The sequence below is a fragment of the Guyanagaster necrorhizus genome, assembly GCF_019112545.1.
Source record: "Guyanagaster necrorhizus MCA 3950 unplaced genomic scaffold BT62scaffold_37, whole genome shotgun sequence".
NCBI classification, from domain to species: Eukaryota; Fungi; Basidiomycota; class Agaricomycetes; order Agaricales; family Physalacriaceae; genus Guyanagaster; species Guyanagaster necrorhizus.
In genome coordinates this window covers 34452-56273 of record NW_025064916.1, presented here as the reverse complement: position 1 = coordinate 56273, position 21822 = coordinate 34452, and the positions used below count along the sequence as shown (strand labels likewise).

Below are 21822 nucleotides of genomic sequence, written 5' to 3'. Positions count from 1 at the left end.
CGGCGAACGTGGCCTTCATCGGACATTCGATCCGAAATCGGAATCTCTTTGGGGCGTTCTGTGATGCGTGACATGTCACAACTTTCGTCATCGCGGTCGACGTCGGGTTGTAATTTCATTCTCAACTCTCATGCTTTCACGAACAGTGCAGCGGGTGCGTGCGCAGGATACATTTCTCTGCTGTCTAATGCTCTACGATAGACCGCTGCGCGTCGTCTTCGACAGCAGGCCGGTCGATGGACGAGTCAGCGAGGCCTGGCGACCCCGACCGATCCTTATGACGTTGTCGTCATTGGCGCTGGTGAGTAGGGTGCTGCAGACAACGATGATCTTCGAGCTCATCTTTTCCAGGTCCTGGAGGTTATGTCGCTGCTATAAAGGCTGGTCAACTGGGTCTGAAGGTGTTCTCCACATCTTTCCAAAAAAATATCGGCTTTACTAATGCAGTTTACAGACCGCCTGTATTGACAAACGCGGTCCTCCCGGTGGAACTTGTTTGAATGTCGGCTGTATACCATCAAAATCCATGCTGAACAACTCCCACATTTACCACCAGACGCAGCATGACCTGCAACGGAGGGGTATTGACGGTATGTCTTCTGTGGGCGCCGAATAGCGTGACATTGATGATATTTTCAGTTAGCGGTGTTAGCCTGAACCTTCCCCAGATGCTCAAGGCCAAGGAACAATCCGTCACCGGTCTTACAAATGGGATCGAGTTCCTGTTCAAGCAAAACAAGGTCGACTACTTTAAAGGTGCTGCTTCGTTCGTTTCTCCTACACAGATTGCGGTCAAGCTGAACGATGGATCCGAAAACTCTCTCGAGACAAAGAGCGTTATTATTGCTACCGGCTCTGAAGTCGCCCCTTTCCCTGGCGGTGGTATCCAGATTGACGAGGAGCAGATTGTTAGCTCAACTGGAGCTCTTTCACTGCCAGAGGTTCCTGAAAAGATGGTCGTCATTGGTGGTGGGGTCATCGGTCTTGAGTTGGGCAGCGTCTGGAGTCGTCTCGGAGCCGAGGTCACTGTGGTCGAGTACTTGGGTGCAATCGGTGGTGCCGGTATTGACGAGGAAGTCGCGTAAGTCTGTCTGATCCTTGGGTTTCCTGTTGCTGATTGTCATCAGTAAACAATTCCAACGCTTATTGACTAAACAGGGCGTGAAGTTCAAGACCAACACCAAGGTTTTGTCTGCGGATAAGGAAAACGGGAAAGTTATCATCAAGACGGAGGCTGCCAAGGGTGGAAAGGAGGAATCCTTTGAAGCGGACGTCGTTCTTGTTGCAGTTGGACGCCGACCGTATGTCGAGGGTTTGAATCTCGAAGCCATCGGTGTAGAGTTGGATCCCAAAGGCCGCATCATCATCGACGATCAGTTCAATACTTCGATACCTAACATCAAGTGCATTGGTGATGTTACCTTTGGGCCCATGCTTGCCCACAAAGCCGAGGAAGAGGGTATCGCTGCTGTCGAGTTCATGAAGACCGGACACGGCCATGTCAACTACAACGCTATCCCTTCGGTTGTGTATACTCATCCCGAAGTAGCGTGGGTTGGAAAGACAGAGCAGGAACTCAAAGCCGCTGGTGTGCAGTACAGCATCGGTAAATTCAGCTTCACCGCCAACTCGCGTGCCAAGACCAACCTTGACACGGATGGTTTTGTCAAGATCATCACTGAGAAGGAGACTGATAGGATCCTCGGTGTGCATATCATTGGTATTCTTTTATTTCTGATTCTATGTATCATGCGCGGCTTAAATCTGATGTGTAGGTCCTAATGCTGGTGAAATGATCTCGGAAGGTGTCCTTGCTATTGAGTACGGTGCTAGTGCTGAGGATATCGCGCGCACGACGCATGCTCATGTACGTTTTGTGGTTTTGAACCTTTTAATCCCTTATTGACGTCGTATCCAGCCCACGCTCAGCGAAGCCTTCAAGGAGGCTGCTATGGCTGCTTTTGGCAAGCCCATTCATATGTAATAAATTTCTGTGGCATACATAAAATAGATTCTTTTAAGTTTCTTGCCTCCTGGCAGGTGGGTTTTCATTGTGGAAGCGAAGGCGTAAGTCCAACTTTGTCACTGTACGACTTCATGGTTGCAAACCTTCGAGGGTTGTTGATAATTTGTAACGCAAATTCTTTGAAATCTTGCGTGCACCCCGCTGTTGCCAATGTGTGATCTCTACAGGAAGGCGCCGCGTTGCATCGCTATAGCTGTCATAGCAAGGCGACATCTGCTGAAAGCACTGTATGCAGCTTGAATGGCTCATGGTGTATTGGACTCACGTCTTCCTTGCTTTGCAGCTTGGGCTTTCTTCAGGGCGACACTGCTTCCCCAGGTATCCTGGATCCTTACTAGCGCTAGAGCTCTTTCACTTGGCAGACAAAGCAACCGTTCGGTCTGATTCTATATATCGTCTTCGGTAGCATAGATGAGGTGAGATGTGAACTAGAGGAAGCCTTGGTATTCGGTGCATCCGTGATTTATTGGTTTGGTTCGTACTTGACGTGATATTTCTCGCCAGCGGGAGGGCGCGCGTGGACATTGCGACGATTCATATAGAGGAATCACTTTTGAGTAACAACTCGCAATCGTCATGAATAAGGTCGATGTACTCTTTCGCAGACTCCTTTACTACAACTGGATGACCTGCGACAGCTCGAAACTACCTCTAGTGTGAGAATAATGGATGGATAGTAATGGTAAAATTTCGTGTATTTGGACAAACATAGATCATTTTGACTACTACAATCACAAATAACATATTGCAATCGTCGACGGGTATAAGCACGTGCTCGAGGTAATGGGTTCCGAAATCGTCATCTAACATAGAATACATCTATCGAGGCACTTTTGACTTGATTAATCCATGCAGGAAACTGGGTTAAGTCAGAAGGGGGGACTTGCGATATCAGAGAGACTCACTAAGGCACCGGCCATTAGCGCTACCCTATCTCCAGGCTCAAGTAGCCTAACAAACTCATGTGAGAAGCCAACTAGACCTTTCATTGATCGTTGCTTCATCCATTCATCTGTACATGGCCAGAAAAACGTATGCTCCTTGTAAAATCCCTGGGCAGTGACATTTACTCCGACGTGTCATCTGCTTCTCTCCTCGCGGGATCGAACTTTAGCAGCTCCTACCGCACTACTCACGTCTTCTGGCAGCTCCAAGTCCCCCCGGTACAGATCTATAGGCATCTTCAGGGCTTTGGAAATGTCTCTTCGACCTGGTAATCAGCTGCAACGCGCTTCTTTACACTGCGACTTTTGTGGGTACATAGTCAGTACTGAGCAAAATCAAGTATATCGTCAACGATCTCGACAGGGAGGTAGTTGTTCAGAATACGCTTGACAGAGATGACGTCGCCCTCAGATAGGATGTGATCTTCAGCACCTTCGTCCGTTTTATTTGTTCTTGTGCTTGGAAGTTCTCCATATACAGCTGAGGATTGTGCAGATGTCATAGCGATCTGCTTCATAGTTAAAATGAGGCATAAATGCGATACTTGGCAGTCGGTGGCCACTGGGTCTTCCCTAAGCTGCAACTGGAAGCAAGTCTGTGTGATAAACAATTTCAAGTCAAGATTAATACCCTTGCAAGTAAAGGGTAAGGGTACTTGTGAGGGACGGAGCAGTGAAGATGAAATGATCGATCGGCCGTTACCTTTTTAGGAGGCTCCTCGATTCCGGATTTTTCGATTTTTGGTCATTTTGGACCAAAAGGTGCTATGATGATGTCAATCCCGGATTTTTTTTGCATTTTACGCCGGAAATTTGACAATGTTGGGGTACACTGGGACGTTGTCGTTGGCCCGCCGGCGGGCTGGTATCTCATCTTTTCCAGGTCTTGTGGAACGTTGCGTGAGTCATTGCCGTAAAGGCTGGCCAATATGATCTCGGAAGGTGCCCTTGCTATTTAGTACGGTACAAGCGGACCCTCTGGTATACTTGCAGGTTCTTTTGATACATTTTTCAATAGTAAATGTGTAGGTCTCCATGCAAGCATCGTTCTTCTCAATCACGAGAGCCAGGAGAGCAGAGTGCAACTTTCAGTATGCGAATCAATGTAGTTCCATGAACGGCCTTCGTCGTTGTTAAAGTAAATTCATTCCTACTGATTTTAGGTCCTCATACAAAATGCATCCTCCACATTGTCTAACTAATTAAAGTCCCACAAAGTTTGCGCAGCCGGATACTTCTCCCCTTTCCCTTCATACTCGAAATGTTTTGCCGTCAATTGCGCCGCGCGCAGAAAGAGTGTCCCATCCAGCCTCTCCGCTCCCTCGAGTTCCGTCTGCGAAAAGTCGAGCTCATCGCGCGGACGTGCCCCATAAAGTGTCGCATAGTGCACAAACGCTCTCTGGATTTTACATAAATGATCATCCGGGTGGACAATTGCTTGCTGAATGATAGCGAACCATGGATTGGGAGCAGACGGCAAGTTCCAGGTTGGGGTTGATGAGCTGGCGGCAGGCTCCGAATCCTGGATCGCTGCCTCGAAGAAGTTCGGTATGTCGAATCCGGGCCGGCCTCGAGCTACCCACCAAGCGAGGGAAACGGCCATGTAACTACGGAGAAGGAGCGCTTGTGAAGGAGGACTGAGATATGCAGCGAAAGGGGATAAAAACAACGACGAGGTGACGAGATGCATGCTATATCAACCATTAATGCGTCGTCACATTCGTTTGTGTGAGAATCAAAAGCCCTACGCACTAGAAGAAATCAGCATAAAACTTCTTTCCAGGGTGAGAACCAGCAACGGCGTATAGGATGGTGTTCATCCACTCCAATTCTTCGATCTTACGATTCACATCCTTGGGATCGAGCGTCCATTGGTTCGCATATCCAAGCAGGGTCTCTCCGTTGTCTCGAAGCGTATATGCGAAAAATTCGGGATCGCTAGTATCCGGAAATTTCAGCGTGTCATCCTTTAGAACCCGTGCTAAGATATCGAAAGCATGGATTTCTGTGTTGCCACTCGGGTCCGAGTCCAACGTGAGATTGGCGGAAAGCTTCCCTGTGAGGGTATCGACTGGTTCGAAGAAGGAAGGAGGGAAGAGCAGTTCGAGTTGATCATGATGAACTGCCGCCTGCGCGAGGCCTAGTACAACCGACCGTATCATTAGTATACAACGCCGAGGCGAAGAATGTTGTAATTACCTTCGACGATCATACCCGGCAAACCGAATTCAAGACCATACCCAGTGTGAATGATGGGATGCACCAAACCACTGAGCAATCGTTTAAGCATAGCCGGCTGCTTGTCCCCAGCAGAGTTGACATTAGCAGATGGTGAGAAGACGAACTCCTCTAGCACCGTCGCGATTCCTTTTTCTCTGATGTTCTCTCGGAAAAAGGTCTTGTACGCCTCGTAATATCTAGAGCCCTCTTCAGCATCGGTAGCATTTGATGAATTATAATACACACTGATCATCTCCCAAGTGAGTAATAAAATTCTCCGAGGATATGTTATTCGGAGACTTGATGGCGGGACTTTGCATGGGAATATACTCTTGATAGACGGCTTCAATGGTTTTCTTGTTCGCCCCAAGGGCAAAAATTGCAAGAACATGGTGGGTAATATGGCTGCCATGGTCTGCTGTAAGCTTCGGAAACGAAGCAGCAGCGTCCTCCACGAGACTCACTTACTTATGAAACCTTAGTAGACGATTAAAAAAGACGTGCCACTTCACATGGTTATCTCGGAGAACGTTCTGTAGAGAAAGAGTTGATTCAGCGTCGACGCCCGGGATGGTGTTCGGAGTGAATTTGGAAAGATGGATGGTGGGTGGTGGGAACCATTCGAATGCGGTGGTAGACATTCTATCAAGTTGGTCCTAAGTCGAGTGACAGAGCGTGGCTTTTATGCTTGTAGTAAGGCGTAAAGAACATCCGCTCAGAGCACACAGCTGATCTTGGTACGTACACGATGATGAAGAGGTGTACCAACTTCCATTTAATCCCTGACAGCCCAAATTGAAGCGCATAGATTACCGTATTTCCCTGAACGAATCAGGATGCGTTTATCAGTAATTAATCAGCGAAACGTCGGAAATACTCATGCGAATAATAAGTGTGGGCTTCATCTATCCGGGGTGAGGGATTCATTAGTTCAACATGGGAAAACCAAGGGAACCAAACCCACGGCCGCGTGAGCGGTAACAATCCACCAAAGAGGCCGACCTAGTCATATGGATCTTCCAAGTAAATCTCATGATTGGCTGGAGATACATCATACTGATGCTGATTGAACTCTATGGCCACTGGCGGGCGGTGGTGAGAAGGTAAGTCCTAAAGAGGCGTCGATTCATTAGTAATTCGTTGCGAGCTTGATGGCGATCCAGACCTCTAGCTTCAGTATTCATGGTCCACTAAGTAGTCATAGTCTTGTACTCGTACAATGTAACCATTAAACTACGAGTATGAGGCTATTGTAATGAGTAGTAAGATAAAGCATGGCGTCGATCAGCAGCAGAAGAATACATCATCGAGATGTACTACTAAGTAGTTATCAAAAAATTAGACGCGTAGATTAAAGCAGACAAGCGAGCAGCAAAAACAAGTGCATACTAACGGCGAATAGAAACGAAGATTGTCTGATCCTAGCGTGAATCAGGGGGGCGAAGATACGGTCAACCCCAATTCTTTGGAGTACGTGACTTCCAGCCACTCCAAGTCCTCCTTGCGACCCCGTTTTGCGCCAGTCCAGAAGCATCGCGGATGTCCTGCTGACTCTTCAGGTATATCCCACAGGAAGCTCTTTTCCGAATACTCGGATGCAGGTGAGTTACACTCCGAGGAACTCGAGCTCAAACTCAAAGTCCTTCGTCGGGTCTCGACGGGGGGCGACGGAGTGAGAGCTTCTAGTTCGGAAGGATCGAAAGGCGGTACGGGCTTACGCTTCACCTTACGCACCGCACGATGAGGAGAAGGATAAGATATAGAGTCCCGCGACGGAAGGGGTTTGGAAGACACAGGCGGAGGTGAAAGCATCACCGGGGTGAACTTGTGCACCTGGGCCTGAACCACGACACTCTCCCTTTGCTTGGGAAAAACAAGGTCCACGGGGACACCGTCACCGAGTTTCCTCCGCAACCGGTCCATTTTCTGACGACGCAGGCTGTTGTTAGTCGGAATCATGAACTCTGGGGTCGTCGGAGAGTCTGGAGGGGTCATAGCTGCTGGGGAGAACGAGTCTGCAGCGAGAGGTGACGCTGGTATGCTGGGCAGAAACCCTGGGGACTTTGACAGCTTCATAAGCGGTGGCTTCGAACTTGGCCATGGTTCCTCGACGCTCAACCGCCGAGATGGCATGGACCGCGACCGCGGCCTGTCAATGGACGTCACCCGATACAACGAACGCGAAGAGTCCACGCTGCTTCGTGACGACGTTGACGGTCTCGAGGAGATTGACTCAAAATCCGTGGTGAATGGAAGATCGAGGACTGTTCGAATCAAATATCAGGTTTTTTGGTTGATTTAGTATGATAAAACTCGAGACTTACCCAAAGGATCATCGATGAAATGAGGCGCGGAACCTAATACGCGCTCGAGTTTCTTCGTCTTGCGGAGGAGCCGAGATCGCTCGAGGGACGATAGGCTGTTCGTCGTCGGTGGTGGGGGAGGGAATACAATTTTCGTCGTAGCAAGCATCGTTAGTGGGGATCGTTAAGACCGACATTCATCAACATCAGTACTTATACATCTAGCCATTGTGCATCACAAAAAGAAGGCGGACCCGAAATAAAGCAGACAGGCCATCTTATTGTCAACCACGGAGTTATTTTCCACCCAAGGCACGTAACCACTTACCTTATTGTTCGGAGAACAAAAACAAAAAGCATGAAGCCAAAGCATATTTAGAAACGTAAACACCTAAATAGAACGTCCTTGACGCATTGACGTGAGTATACGCGTGTACCTGGAAAGATGGGACGGGGAACTCGAGGGTTCAACTAAATAGTCAAAGATTCAGTACAGTAGCGTACAGTAGTATAGCAGTTACAGAAGGTGATTTATGCATGGCCGTATCATTATGACGGGGAAAAAATAGAAATCCATGATAAAATGGCGATAGATCACTTGAGAAGTGCTCCCGAAGAAAATTAGTGAGCTAAACCTGAAAAAAAAGAACAAGAAATCGAACACACGCTCTGGCCATTCTACCGCAATCCCCCCTCCAGATCCGTAGCAAACTTGCCCTCTCCATAGCCTCCCTTGATTGGCGACCCGTCATTTACGACCTTAACGTTCCCTAGAGACCCAAAGTCTTGCTGCATTGGGCTTCCGTCGGCGGGCTGCGAATTCCTCTCAGGCTCGTCCACATACGCATCGAGATAATCATACTCATCCGATACCGGGGAATCCAACCGTTCCTTCTCCGCAAAGCTATTTCTCCCACCTCCCGGGGCTGGCGGAAGGATTGACGCGTTTCCCTTGGGCGGCAAGGGTGAACCAGCGACCGACACCGACCGTTTCTTGTTGAACGACAACGGACTCGTATCTGCAGGTCCAGGAACGGGAGGTAGAGGAGGCGACGCTCCCGCGCCAAGGCTTGCAGCGGGGCTACTGCTAATATCGGCTGAGCCTCCATTGCTTGTCATCCTAGGTGGTGGTCGCCGGAAGGCAGCTGCGGATATGGTCCGCGCACCAGATGGGACCTGTGCGGATGAGGAACTCGACGAGGAGGATCTAACACGCCCTGCAAATGCTGGTCGAGGAGGAGGCAACTCGGAGGCATTGGCGCGGTAGGGAAAGTTGAGAGAGGGACCAGGAGAAGATTGACCGCCTGGGAGATGAATCGTGGCCGGCAATGGGCGGCTTTCGATTAATGGGCTGCTTTCGATTAATGGGCTGCTCATGGCTTCGTTGCGCGACCCAAACGAGCTCGATGCACGATGTGCCTGTGCATACGACTGCGCTGGGGTAGGCACGGTAATCTCAATATTGGAGATCGAACGATGCGCGAAGGGTGCTGAAGGAGGAGCAAGAGGTGACGGGTCGCGATTTGGAGGCGGCCCATAACCAAGCGAAGGAGCTGCAGGGAATAGCGGACGACCACGCTCTAGCAATTCTTCTGAGTCTTTTTGTGGAGAAGGTGGTGGTAGAGGTGGATTGAACGTTAGTGCATCCAATTCTCTACTGACTTCCCTAGCAGCAGCTGCATTCAACTCTCGTTCCTCATCCTCTGTTGACACTGAAGGCACAGGAATGCGACGAGGGGAGCGGCCAGAAGGAGAGTCCTTCTTAGGCTCCGACTCCACCTGGGCTTGGTGCCTCTCCACTTCCTCGTCGACATCACCGACATGCCCAAATCGAACATGCTTGTCATCTCTGTGCTCATGCGCAGCGTCTTCCTCGACCGCCGTATAAGCAAGTTCGGCTTCATCGGATAAGGCTCTCGATACCCGGCGCGAGCCTGGCTCAGAGCCGATCACAGCCGCGCCAGGGGGTGGACCAGGGGGTGGAGCATACAAATGCGAATGAGATACCTCATAAGAGGGCGCAGGTTCATCGAAACCGGGGGATTTCAACGCCTCAGCAATAGATGATGAGAAGGATTGTTCAGGCTCGTGACCTTTGAGCAAAGGAGTTTCAATGGAAAAAGGTGTCTTGACAGGTGATACCGAACCAGAAGACACATGCCTTTCTGTTTCTCCCCTCCAGGAACCGACTCTTTCCTCATTGCGAATAGCCTCGAGAGGAGGATAGGAGAGGGTGTCCTTCCTGAACACAGGTATTGGAGGACCGTCGGTTTGGCCTGACACGTCCGACGCATCGAGGAAATGTCCTCCGCTCATACCCTGCGATGTAGACAAAAAGTTCGGACTCGATGAAGCTGCCTCCAATCTAGCTGGTTGGATCGGCGAACTGGGGAAGGAAAGTATGGAAGGTCGCTGCTCTCGAACCTCAGATGCGACCGTCGAAAAACCAACTTGATTAACGGCCTTGTACGTTTCTGAAATAAGCATTTCCACCTTGGGATGTCCGGTGTACATCAACCTAGGCATCCCAGGCTGCGTGACGTCCTCTGGAATCTCCGAGACAATCAGTTTACCATAGTCTCCTACAATCTGCAGAGTGGATCAGGACATAAATCATAATGAACAGTTGAACAGACAAAATGAAATTTGAATCAAAAGGCATCGCAAATGCTGGACTGCCCCAGAATCCCAGTCTGCAGGCGCACGCGATCCGTAAAGGGGACTAAACAGAAGTGGAAACAAAAAGTAAATGTTATAGCAAAAGCTATCATTATATGGACCCGAAAGACATCAATCAGGACGGAGTAAAAACAACGTACCACTCCCTTTTCGCTCAACTCGAGCAAACCTCCAAATTTCAAGCCCATCATTGACCGTGTCGTAGACCGCTTGAAGTCTCCCAACGACGCCTCCTCCGTCATGATATCCAAGTCCATGGACCGAATTTGATCCCGGAGCTGGTTGAGGAGGTCCGTCTGCATCGCAAGGTTCTTGTGTTCGGGACTCATTTTGCTAAGCTTCCGCTCCGCAGCCTCGGCCTTGCTGACGACGACCTTTCTCCTCCTCCTGAGGTCGTCAAGAGCCTCTTCTCGAGCCCGTATGGACTTCATATGATCACGGACGGCATGCTCATGCGTGGCATACGACGTTAGAGCATGAGTGAAATGGGCTATAATTGATGTTGATGCACCCAGTGTATCCTAGCAATATTTAGACGAATATATTAAATATATAGGAAGCCAAACTCACGCCAAGATCCTCTCCTTCCCCTATACCCCATGCTCGCAATGCTTCCGCAGCCTTGGTCAAGTCGATGCTGAGTCTCTGGAGCCTGAATTTATTGGGCGATAAGCTAACACCTAGGCAAGTAGAGTACATACGATATCAATACTGATTTCTCCGCTGTGATAAGGTCCTGAAGAGGACGTATATCGCTATGGCCAGCTAAGGAAGGTAAAGTCGAATTGTGCGCAAACTTCGTTGCTGCAGTTTTGAACATTGCTGAGCTTTCGGGACGTCACCAGCGTAGCAGGTTGTAAATGATATGCACCTACAGTCCGTAGAGAATCGCCGTCGTGGTTAGGTGTAAAGTGCCACACGAGCCGGCTGTCATTTGGATGACACCGCAACAGTCTCGTATGATCATAATTATGTCATCCGTTATTTATTAAGGCCGCGGCCGGGAGGCAACTTAAAAAAAGTCCACTACTTTATGCACTTAGAAAGGAACAGTGCGTGGATTCTATCTATTCTCAGGTATTGCTGAAGTTTTCCTTCCGCATGTTCCTCGACATAGCTCGACAATGTATGTACCTTGAAATCCTTATAACCATTTTTGCCGTATAGATTTATTTTGAGGTAAGGCGTCGATACCGCAAAGTGGTAAGCATCAGCCGAGTCGTCATGTATCATGACCTTTAGCTGCGATTTTCAGCCTCTGGCAAGAAGATCGTCACTAACAGATGGAACGAATAGAACGACCTTTAGTTGGCGACTCCCAAGGACGATACAGGATCCACATAGTGGGATTTTTGTGGCGAGTCATATTATGAACTTGAAAGTACAGGGCGCGGAAGCTGAATCTTTTACAGGCACAGGAAGGGCGAGAACAGACGTCTCTTCCACAATTCTTTACCAATCGAACTTTCACTGAACAGAGCACGCTTGCGAAAATGCTATCCCAGCTCCTTGGCATCCCTTACGTCTCGCTCGACAGCCTATTCTGGCGGCTAGATTGGGAACAGACCCCCGATGCAGAATTCCAAGCTCTAGTGAGCCAAACTATGAATGATAATTCCAAAGGATGTATCATCGACGGTAACTACCAACGACATATCGGAAGGCATGAAATGCGAGATACCATGGCCGGTGCGCCAGCTAATACTCAGACCCTTCTCATCTACCACCCGCTCGTCCGAGTGGACGACTCAACTTTTCATATACAGACATCTCTGGAGCAGAGCAAGTGGATGTAGCCTTTTCCTTCGAGCTGCGTGGTTGACGGCCAACTGTTTTGAATGAGAAGAATTTTAAACAGGTGGATGGTTCAAAATTCATGTAGGCTACTACAAGCCTAGCCATTATTTCATTCCCTTCGTTGTGCATTTGACATATAAATTCCGCCATAGGTTGAATCGATAAAATCGACAAATAATGGATTACTCAAGTCCACTAGCAACGCTAACGATACATACGGTGGTTATCACCTTCGGGAGTTCTAGTCTGGGAAATCCTGCATCATGCCGAGGATAGTCGGGCTGTTATACATGTTTTCTGACGATCACCATCAGCTCCCGACAACATCGTCAACGAGGCGAAGAGCGCATCTTGTGACTGCCTTCGGCTTATGCGTGTCCTGATGGCTGAATGGATCAAGGTCTTGTGTTTCATGCTAACTACATATTTGCGTTCCCAAGTCCATCTCGTGAAAGCTTGAAGCCATTTATGGACCGGCTGCTTACCACTGTCCTCACATTCCATATTACTAGATGGTCGGATAATAGGATATACAGTGACGAACCCTCTCGGCAGGTGTATGTTCTTCTCACACGTTCCCATGCAAATAATTACGAGACCACCCATGACCTTTTACAAGTAACGGAGGCCTTTGGCCTGGCTCTGGGTATATAATATACTCTGCTTTCCTGGTTTCTTGGTACATACTCGTCACATCTCCCAGGTCTCTGCGTTGGACATGTCTTCTGGCACAATCGAGCTTTTTCCAGCGCCATCCAACGCCGCCTCTAGTCTGACCCCGGCCTTTCTTCCGGGCCCTGATGCGGACTCTACTCTAGCTTTGCAGAGCGTACTTCGTGATAATCACGACAAGTGGCATATTTTCTTCAACGACAAGAGGTTGCATAAGTAAGCCGTGCATATAGTCACCGTCTGGTTCAGTGGGCTTAACAATAAGGGCAGTCATATCACTCATCATGTATTGGCTGTCTGGGCTCTCGGTGCCAGTAAAGAAATAATCGAGGCCGTATATCATGAAGATATCCCCTGTCAAAAGCCCGCTATCAAATCTCCCGGCCCAATAACAGCTGAAAATTTCAACGCTCATTTGGGAGACGAGAAGTTCGTACCGTACTCCAATCCTGTTTTCAGAGCCTGACAGACATTCTAGATATTTTGACGCCTACATGTCCTTCTTCAAGGAAAAAATCGCCGAAAAAGGCACTGCTTCTGTGTTGGAAGCGTTCGTCTTCTCCGAGTCTGTAAACTCCGACGAGGCGATGGACGGTAACCAGCAACCGGGCATGCTCAACCGCCTACTGGGTGGTTTGGTTCATCCTATGATACATCTTGGGTACGGCCTTGAATTCGGATTGCCGGGAATGGTAGTCGAAGGGATGTCTCCAGTCATACTAGTTGTACGTGCACGTACTGACAATGATATCTCCAGGTCTCGCTCAGGCGACGGTCCACTATGACATCCTTCAAAACCTCCTGCCTTATTCTGCTCTGGCTTCCGTTGCGGCGTCAGATGCACTTGCGGAAAAGGCTACGAGCCTTGAAACGCCTCATCAACCTAGTGGGAAGAAAGGAACTCATGCTTTCGATGTTCTAGCGCGTGTTGTGAAAGATCATACGCTCAGAATACCTCCGAGTAACGACGAAAACGCGATAGAAACGACAGTCCAAGCAAACGGAGAGGCGTTGTTCCGGTATACGAATCAGTGGACGTTAGATCTATCGGATCCCAAAGAAATAAACCGGAAAATCGAGGAGTTGCAGTGGATGAACACGATCATCTACGCAATAGGCGGCTCTAGACCTGGAAAAAAGTTCTATGCAGACTTCTTTCTGTACGTGCTCAGTCGCAGGAAGAAATCTTCGGCTGACCATCTTTTTAGTATGCACCTAGTCACGTCGGCCTTATTTTTACCATCTTTGGTAACCTTCCTTTCCACCACGTCCCAGGCGCTGCTTCTCCGCGGCTATATGGCTGTGTCCTTCGCCTGGTGGATTTCTCGCGGCCGTCCTGGCTTCGATGTACCAAAATTCTTCGAGGCAGATGACGAGTCTGTAGTTTCTCACTCGTCTTCTGTGACGAAGGACTGGAAGTTGTCGTCCACACCCAATCCGTGGTTTGGGATAATTCAGCAAGCCTTATTCCACCGGGATGACCATCTGTGTAAGACACAGAGAGCCCTGGCATATTTTGCGGCTCTGTATGGTACGCGTCCTGCGGGTCTCCCTGATTTTTCGCAGACGGAGCTTCCGGGAGCTGAGAAACTTGATGGTACACTCTTCCTTCGAGCTGCTCAGTTCACGACAAAGCATTTTGTTGAACGTGAAGACGAGGACTTTGAAGTCGATGATCCTCTCTGGGATTTTAGGCTCGTTTAGGATCATCCCTGGATGACTGGCATGGATGTAATATTAGGCTTTAGTTCTTGAATTTGACTAAGTAACATCTGAACAAGTGATTTTTCCACCTCATCGTCTGCAAAGGCGAAGGCGAGCCATTCAGTGAGATAGATACTGTTGTCAGCATTTTGTATAACTGCATGTAGCTTTTGCCCGAAGTACGGAACTGACCACACGCGTATCATCCGCCTCGACATTTCTTTACCCGTCAAAATAAGATCTCGACCCATGAAGACAGATATTCATATTCAGTTACATCGTAATATTAGAAAACGTAGAAACAAAAGTTAACCCGATTCACTGAGTATAGAAACTCATGTGAAATGATCCATTTTTACGACGGCAAGGCTCAAATTGTAGTGTACAAGAAGGCATAGAACGTCTACTTGCCAATAATATACCCAAGAAATAGTACACAAAGTAGAAAGCAACAAGGTGGTGGCGTGAAGGTGTCGCTGATATGTAAGGCCAAGCCAAAAATAGTTCACGAGTAACGCAAAGGCGTAAGTGAAGCAGCTAATTAGCACTGTAGACTGGGGGCAAATCATCTTCTGGTTGCGGACGTGTGCGAACCCCACTGTCGACATGCTGGATAGGTTCGAAATATCCAGCCACGGCCTCCCCTTGGCGTTGCTTCATCTCCGCTACGCTATCACCGCCAAACCGACTAGCGGACGAGGATGACACCGGCGCTGTCGATGACCCTGGCGCTGCCGGTACATATGACAAAACCGTCTGGTGGTGTGACAACTTGGAAGACACGCTAGAAGTGGGACCAGCAAAGATGGGTTCTGTGAAAGACGACGTATCCACGCTGTCTCTAGCACCATCCCTGTACGAGACAACAGGGAAGACCGGTATTTGTCTCGTCGGTATAAAGGGTTCTGCGGCACCAGAAGTAAGAAGCGGAGGTCTTGGACCGTTAGAACCTACGAAATTACTAAGTGACGGATGTCATGCGAGAAAGAACGGATGTGAGCTTACCCGGAAATGGTGGCGGAGGATTGCCGATTGCGCGGGCACGCACCTCCCGTCGCTTTTGCCTAGACCGATACCATACAAATACAACGGCGACGACCAAAAAAACAAAGACACCTCCGACAATGCCTCCAACAATGGCGCCAATGTTGGCTGATGAGGAATCAGAGGAAGCAAGGGAAGCGGCAGCATCAGGGGAGTTTGCCGTAGGACTAGAAGTTGACGATGAAGGTGTTGCGAAACCGGCGAATGAGGAAGCTGATGCTGAAGTCGTTTCATTGTAGACATTGAAATAATCGAACCACACAGTCCCTTCAAGATCGCCGTAGCCTGTATTGACGTGCACCATCGTCACAATTAGTTCGCTGTATAAAGCCTGAGCCTTCCTGGAAAAGCAGAGATGTGCCCATAACTCACTGCTGCTCGAGCCCCAATGAATCCGACTGCCAAAACATTGCGTGGTAGATATCTCCGTCACCAGACGAAGATGTAACTCGTGTCGCATTACCACCGTCGATAGCGTACGACGTGATAACTCCAGAAGAGCTAGAGTCGTAAGTTCCATAAACTGCGATTTGAGTTCCTATAATTATAAGACGGTGTTGGTCTTATATATATATATATCGCAGGTACAGAGTGGGCACACCAGTGAAAGTGACTGTAAGATGGTCTCCGGTTGTCTTGGAGCTGGACACTGTACTATCGTACTCGTGTGAAGTGCCCCCATCGATCCAGGTGCCAATACGGGACACAGAGCTGTCTCTGTCGTCAATAGTAGTCGAACTCATGAGTATAGATGGCTGTTTGCAGAAGAGGGCACACTCTTATCTCATAAAAACACTTTCCCGGGGTTAACGTGTAATCGCGAGAGATCAAGTCCGTGCTTCTTTAAGATATGATCTCCACCCATGGAAGAACAGCCGATTTTGGGCTGTCCGAGACGCCTATGACACCTCAACATCCCAAATTTGTTATTGAGCATTTCTTTAGAAACTATTGTTTGACGGCGTCTCCAGGGGGATTGAAATGGGGTATTAAAGCGCGCACCTCACGTCAGACCGACCAGCGGACTCAATGCTCTCTTGTAAGCGATGCAGCGCGGGGGGGTTCAGCAATGCAAGAATCATCTAAGACATTGTATAAGCATGGTTTTTCACTAAAAAGTGTATGAGATACCCACGGGAAAGCGGCACTTCGTAGAATGGAAGATGCGCCACAACTACCATCATTTCTCGCTTCGCGATGTCGGTAAATCACTAGATCCAGATCGGCGCGCAGCTGAGTTGGATCTGTAAAGGCCGGTCCTGATAGTATTCTAGGACGAGGATGACCTCCAGAGTTGCCCATGTCCCAAGGAATTTGTCCAAAGAGGTGGGCGCATATATCCGAGAAAAACGGCGAGGGTAAATTTTATCGCCTGACTCCCGCATTTGAAATGACAGGCCAGATCATAGCGTTATGGTAGAGCAGTGATGTACACTGCATGACAGACGCCAGTAGCCTTGGAGTACGACGAACGGAGCGAAAATATTCACGAGACAGCGAAACAAAAATGCAGCTGGGACTTATATACTTGAGAGAAGTGGCAGCATCGTATATTCAGAACAAAAGCATGAATATGAACGATTGAGGCCCAGAGACGCATCGCAAGTTGCAACCGTAACGTACCGTAAGGGAATCGAGGGAAGCCTGATGAATCTGGAACCCTAACCTCAACACGGGATCAACACGATCACATGCCTCCTTTGATTACCAAGACACACGCTTCGGCATTTCTAGTATGCTCCATCCCTGAACATCTAACTTTAACAACAGCATTGCCCTACTATATTATCATTCGTCTTTCAACCTACAGAAAGGGAGTCAGATGGTGATGCTACCTTCAGGCTTGCTTATTCGGAGCTGCCACTGTGATAAACCGTTGTAACTTTTCCCGAAGGTTCTTGTCCTTGTCTAGTCGAACTATAGCATCCTCTATACATCAACGTTAGAAGAAGGCTACAGAAACTGAACTTGGTATGCATACCATACTTCATCAAATCTGATAATGTTTCCTCGAGCAAAACGCATCTCAATCACGGACCAACGTTAGCTATGTCAAGAAATTCGCGCTCATAAATAAAATATCTCGCTACAATGAAGGAGGTACGGTCAGTATATACGAAGGGTAAGACGGGCACAACGTACCACTGAAATGGGGCCAATCTCGCCGCATCATTTCCATTAGCTTGGAATAAGACAGCGACTCAATATTATGAGCTTTGGTCGCTTGGTTGCGATCGGTGGGAGCGTCAAGTAGATTTAAGATCATGAAGAATCGTGATACCGCATATATTACCTATTCCTGCATCTTCGGGATGGAAAGGGTAGTGAAGATAAGTGACATGATCCTACCCTACAAAACAAAGAAAAGTGTCTCTCTGAAGAATGCTTCAGTAATTCCGAATAACCACGCACGGCAAAATCCTACTCAGAATCATTCGGATCATGGATTTCCCATGCTCAAAGCGAATGCACACGGCGAGATAATCAGTCCAGAAGAAATATGCGAAACCGAATCCGAGAGCGAGAGCGAGAGCGATGATGAAGCCGCGATGAGAAGCGAGTCGGCGATTGCCGTCTCAGCTGGAACTAGTATGCGTCTTTTCAGGCTATCATTACTTCATCAGCCCCCGCCACTTGTCGTTAATTCAATAGCGAGGAAGTCGTCCAATCATTTCCCTATGGAGGATTGCCACCTAGCCATGGTAGAATATGTACGGTCGTGTGAGATCTTTCTTTGTAATAAGTATTGTAAGCACCTTCTATATATCATCTGACTGCACAGTGACTTGGAGGTGGTTTTAGTGAGAACCTTGAATGGCTTCACAGTTACTCTGGCACACGCGCTCAACACAACGCGTAGTCCCTCTGATGTGCTGCAGTAGTTCCGATATAATTGTCCAGGCCTTGTTAACAAATTCCCTTCATGAACGAAGGCCGATGTAGCAGGCTTCTCTGTCCTAGTATCGGACGTCATCTGCACCCATTTCTGGCCAGGGAAAACAAAAGGGAAAAACATATGACTCTACCGGCATATGTATGCAAACAAGTATATATACAGCGGCTGTTTCGTTAGATTCTCTTGCCCTCAAGATGCTCATAAAAGTACTGTTGCTCTCGTTCGCCTTTTCCAAAAGATGGACCGGAATTTCTGTAGCACTCGCACAGTCGGCTACAGGAACAAGCTTTTCGGTAGTATCTACCACGACTACCAGTACACAGAATCCCACAAGCATCGCCACGGTCACGGCTAGCTTTCCTCCAATTGGGTCGATTCCTCGCGATTACACACCGGAAGGACTGGAGCAACTTTGGGACCTCGTTCGTAGTCTCATTGATCGTCCCAGAAAGTGCTAATTAGATAACTAATCTCTAGGTCGGACCTGTCGAGCCGCCTCCGTTCACCACTACCCGCATTCCCAGCTCAGCGGTCACCCTACCGCCCTCTCCCCCGCTTTTGTATCCATCTTTCTATGCTCCTGCAGCGAAGGACATCTTGCCAGACCTGAAATTTCCTGAAGGCTTCAAATACGGCGTCGCCACGTCCGCGTACCAAGTTGAGGGGGCTACGAAGAATGAAGGGAAGGGACCGACTATGTGGGACTGGGCTTCTAGACAGCCGAACGGCGTATACGATGGCACAACCGGTAAGCATTCATGGTACATCAATAATGTTAAGTACCGAACTGGAATTATTGCAGGAGATATCGTTGATCTTCAATACTTCTTGTACAAAGAAGACGTCGAACGATCCGCTGCTCTTGGTGTCACTGCACATTCTTTTTCGTACGTATTGGAACCCAGTTGACGCGACTTTTTTGAAAATCGTTCCGTAGTATCTCATGGGCGAGGATCTATCCATTTGGCGCCGCTGACTCTCCCGTCAACACCGCTGGCATTGACCATTATTCAGATGGTACGATTTCATCATAAGAGTATCATAAGGGATGCTGATCATTTTCTCTGCAGTCATTGATTACCATTTGGCTCAGGATGTGGAGCCTGTCGTAACATTGTGTAAAATTTTTCCTTTACTACCATTCGAGATAGCTGTGTTTACCGACTGAGCTACAGTCCATTGGGATACGCCTCTTGCTCTTCAGGCTTATTACGGAGCTTTTACTTCTCCAGAAATAGTGGACGATTTTGTGAAGTGCGTGTTTAAAGGACGTAACAATTCATGTACTCATACAACTTCCAGCTATGCCAAGACCGTATTTCAGGCATACAACGGTCGTGTTAAAACTTGGTTGGTGTTTGAATGATCTTGTGCCAGAATAAGCCCAACTGTTTCAGGTATACTTTCAATGAACCGAGTGTTTATTGTGGCCAGGTCGCGTCCTCTCCATTCGGTAAACGTTCTGTACATCAAAACCTACCCTGAAAGCTCACCGTGAGACTAGATGCCACGCTCGCCCCCGGGGTCAACGCGTCTACTGCCCCTTATCAATGCGCATACAATCTATGTATTGTCTGCACGCTTCTTTCTCCTCCGATCCTGATGCTTTATTATAGTAAAGGCCCATGCAGCAGCCGTCAAGGGTCTGTCAACGAGCTGAAATAAAGCGCCTCCTCACTCATTCCTGTCTTTCCCAGCCTTCCGCGAAATGAACATAACCGGAGAGATTGCCTTCAAGAGCGACGATTACATGTAACTATATTCATTTCTCTGGCTAGTATTCACTGAACATTCCTTAGAGGCACACCATGGAGAAGCAACACCACTGAGGATATACTTGCGGTCGAGCGACATGCAGCATTCCAATTAGGCCTCTTCGCAAATCCCGTATACACAACAGGCGACTGGCCCGATATTGTCAAAGACACCCTCCCGGCCGAGTATCTCCCGCGCTTCACCGACGAGGAAAAGACTGATCTTCTTGGCTCTGCGGATTTCTTCGCCATCGATGCCTACCGCTCGCTATGGGTAAAGGCTCCGGACGAAGGGATCGATGCATGCGTGGCAAATACTTCCGATCCCTTGTGGCCCGTCTGTAACGAACCCGCATACTTTGACTCGGATTACGGCTGGCCCGAAGGTCCCGCTGGTGACCCCGCGGCCATATTCCTCCAATCAACACCGGTGGCCATTCGTGCTTTACTTAAGGGCATCCATTCTCGATGGCCGAGTAATAAAATGGTGGGTGTGAGGCTTTCATAATGAGTATTTCTGACCATGGGGGCCAGTACGTTTCTGAGTTTGGTTCCATCGAGCCTTTTGCCTACGCGAACGCGGATATATCGCAAATAAAGGAGGATGTTGGCCGAACAGGTACGCATTGGGAAACGTTTCAAGCTAACTAATTGAAGATTCATCTGCGATTTCCAGACTACCTCCTCACGTATCTCGGTGAGATGTTGCTATCCATACACGAAGACGGTGTTCCGATACAAGGTGCCTTCACTTGGGGTGAGTAGTAGTAAAAATGGAGTACGGAAATTCGACACTGACTCGTTTATAGGCATGGTTGACGACGCAGAATGGCAAGGTGGGACATCCGTTAGGTGTGTGCTTATAGTTCCGGGTTTAGAGGTTTTTCGGTCTTAGTATGGGTATAGATATGGCATTCAGCACGTCGATTACGCGACACTGGAGCGGACGTACAAGCGTTCGGCATTGTCTTTGGGTGAGTTTTACGATGCCTTTCCATGAGCACGAAGATTTACAACGACGAATAGCGGAATTCTTTGGGTCGCATCTTCAAGACTGAGGTGGGAGTTTGTCAGTCATCTTGTCTATGTATAAATATATGACAATCATGGACAAAAATCGCATCTATTTGACATCGAGGGTTGATCGAGAGAGATGAAGTGAACTTAAACAGCGAACCGTGCATAAAGTAGCGCGCGAGGCAGGAGAGATGAGGATCAGCGTGATAAAGCAAAAATGAAGCTTTCCCGAGATGCCCGGATGGTACGTGATTGGCAAAAAAAAAAAAAATAGGCCTTCAGTCAGGCGGTCCTCCTGCAGAGTTCAAGAATTTTGAGCACCGCTGGTTTGCGAGCCGTAGTCTTCAGAGGTCATTTACGGCAGGGGTCAGGGTACGCATGGATCCCTGCAGATACAATCTCATATACTGAATCAGGAGACGAAAAAAACTCACGCACGGTAGGTGAGATGCTTCTGGCAATACCAAATACTCCCGAACAATGTGTGGCAAAATAATGAGAAGTCTGAAACGAGTCCGAATGCGAGTCCGAGAGCGATCAAGAAGCCATTGTTCAGACGTCATTCTGACAAGGTCGCCGGGATTTCTACCAGATGGCAAAATACCGAATTCTCTGGTCTCAGATAATCCCTGATGTTCTTTTTCCTCCTGCTCTTCCTGTCCCGCCCAACACTGGCAGAAATCCAGCGACACGCACTAGTATCACGGTACAATCCCACCCGCAATGCATCCAGCCTCACCACGCCGATGCAAGTAGGCAATGGAAA

The 21822-nt window shown here is 48.5% G+C and overlaps 9 protein-coding genes across 9 annotated transcripts; 4 read left to right on the top strand and 5 right to left on the bottom strand.

Moving 5' to 3' along the window:
- The first annotated feature begins 89 nt into the window (after positions 1-89).
- On the top strand, positions 90-2134 carry BT62DRAFT_936982 (dihydrolipoyl dehydrogenase). The gene is made up of 8 exons (XM_043187224.1): positions 90-154; positions 202-301; positions 352-401; positions 455-590; positions 640-1081; positions 1128-1720; positions 1776-1867; positions 1919-2134. The coding sequence occupies exons 1-8, from the start codon at positions 131-133 to the stop codon at positions 1982-1984; spliced, it is 1503 nt and encodes a 500-aa protein (XP_043034957.1). The 5' UTR covers positions 90-130; the 3' UTR covers positions 1985-2134.
- A 653-nt stretch (positions 2135-2787) lies between these two features.
- BT62DRAFT_1080000 (uncharacterized protein) lies at positions 2788-3473 on the bottom strand (the record flags this gene model as incomplete). Its single annotated transcript, XM_043179546.1, has 3 exons — positions 2788-2885; positions 2932-3229; positions 3298-3473. The coding sequence occupies 2 exons, from the start codon at positions 3471-3473 to the stop codon at positions 3106-3108; spliced, it is 300 nt and encodes a 99-aa protein (XP_043034956.1). The 3' UTR covers positions 2788-2885; positions 2932-3105.
- Positions 3474-4168: 695 nt separating this feature from the next.
- On the bottom strand, positions 4169-5831 carry BT62DRAFT_923248 (uncharacterized protein; the record flags this gene model as incomplete). Its single annotated transcript, XM_043184488.1, has 5 exons — positions 4169-4661; positions 4723-5110; positions 5170-5387; positions 5437-5595; positions 5659-5831. The coding sequence occupies 5 exons, from the start codon at positions 5829-5831 to the stop codon at positions 4169-4171; spliced, it is 1431 nt and encodes a 476-aa protein (XP_043034955.1).
- A 469-nt stretch (positions 5832-6300) lies between these two features.
- On the bottom strand, positions 6301-7668 carry BT62DRAFT_936979 (uncharacterized protein). The gene is made up of 2 exons (XM_043187223.1): positions 7515-7668; positions 6301-7454 (listed from the first exon to the last, which is right to left on the bottom strand). The coding sequence occupies exon 2, from the start codon at positions 7264-7266 to the stop codon at positions 6622-6624; it is 645 nt and encodes a 214-aa protein (XP_043034954.1). The 5' UTR covers positions 7267-7454; positions 7515-7668; the 3' UTR covers positions 6301-6621.
- A 214-nt stretch (positions 7669-7882) lies between these two features.
- Positions 7883-11084, bottom strand: BT62DRAFT_478431 (uncharacterized protein). The gene is made up of 6 exons (XM_043181099.1): positions 11048-11084; positions 10874-10994; positions 10743-10824; positions 10313-10693; positions 8160-10082; positions 7883-8090 (listed from the first exon to the last, which is right to left on the bottom strand). Exons 2-5 carry the CDS (start codon positions 10990-10992, stop codon positions 8172-8174), a joined length of 2493 nt encoding a protein of 830 aa, XP_043034953.1. The 5' UTR covers positions 10993-10994; positions 11048-11084; the 3' UTR covers positions 7883-8090; positions 8160-8171.
- Positions 11085-11421: 337 nt separating this feature from the next.
- On the top strand, positions 11422-12116 carry BT62DRAFT_936977 (uncharacterized protein). Its single transcript, XM_043187222.1, has 2 exons — positions 11422-11529; positions 11585-12116. Exon 2 carries the CDS (start codon positions 11666-11668, stop codon positions 11966-11968), a length of 303 nt encoding a protein of 100 aa, XP_043034952.1. The 5' UTR covers positions 11422-11529; positions 11585-11665; the 3' UTR covers positions 11969-12116.
- Positions 12117-12687: 571 nt separating this feature from the next.
- On the top strand, positions 12688-14345 carry BT62DRAFT_907957 (uncharacterized protein; the record flags this gene model as incomplete). Its single annotated transcript, XM_043183689.1, has 5 exons — positions 12688-12857; positions 12912-13070; positions 13120-13354; positions 13410-13801; positions 13850-14345. 5 exons carry the CDS (start codon positions 12688-12690, stop codon positions 14343-14345), a joined length of 1452 nt encoding a protein of 483 aa, XP_043034951.1.
- A 248-nt stretch (positions 14346-14593) lies between these two features.
- On the bottom strand, positions 14594-16458 carry BT62DRAFT_955726 (uncharacterized protein). Its single transcript, XM_043188349.1, has 5 exons — positions 16397-16458; positions 15991-16288; positions 15762-15927; positions 15351-15709; positions 14594-15295 (listed from the first exon to the last, which is right to left on the bottom strand). Exons 2-5 carry the CDS (start codon positions 16130-16132, stop codon positions 14883-14885), a joined length of 1080 nt encoding a protein of 359 aa, XP_043034950.1. The 5' UTR covers positions 16133-16288; positions 16397-16458; the 3' UTR covers positions 14594-14882.
- A 1384-nt stretch (positions 16459-17842) lies between these two features.
- On the top strand, positions 17843-21136 carry BT62DRAFT_1079994 (glycoside hydrolase; the record flags this gene model as incomplete). Its single annotated transcript, XM_043179545.1, has 18 exons — positions 17843-18110; positions 18448-18707; positions 18763-19033; positions 19088-19172; positions 19223-19302; positions 19356-19403; positions 19461-19539; positions 19588-19635; positions 19683-19738; positions 19790-19852; positions 19902-19928; positions 19983-20037; positions 20085-20526; positions 20574-20658; positions 20716-20796; positions 20849-20891; positions 20946-21013; positions 21066-21136. 18 exons carry the CDS (start codon positions 17843-17845, stop codon positions 21095-21097), a joined length of 2091 nt encoding a protein of 696 aa, XP_043034949.1. The 3' UTR covers positions 21098-21136.
- Positions 21137-21822: the final 686 nt, after the last annotated feature.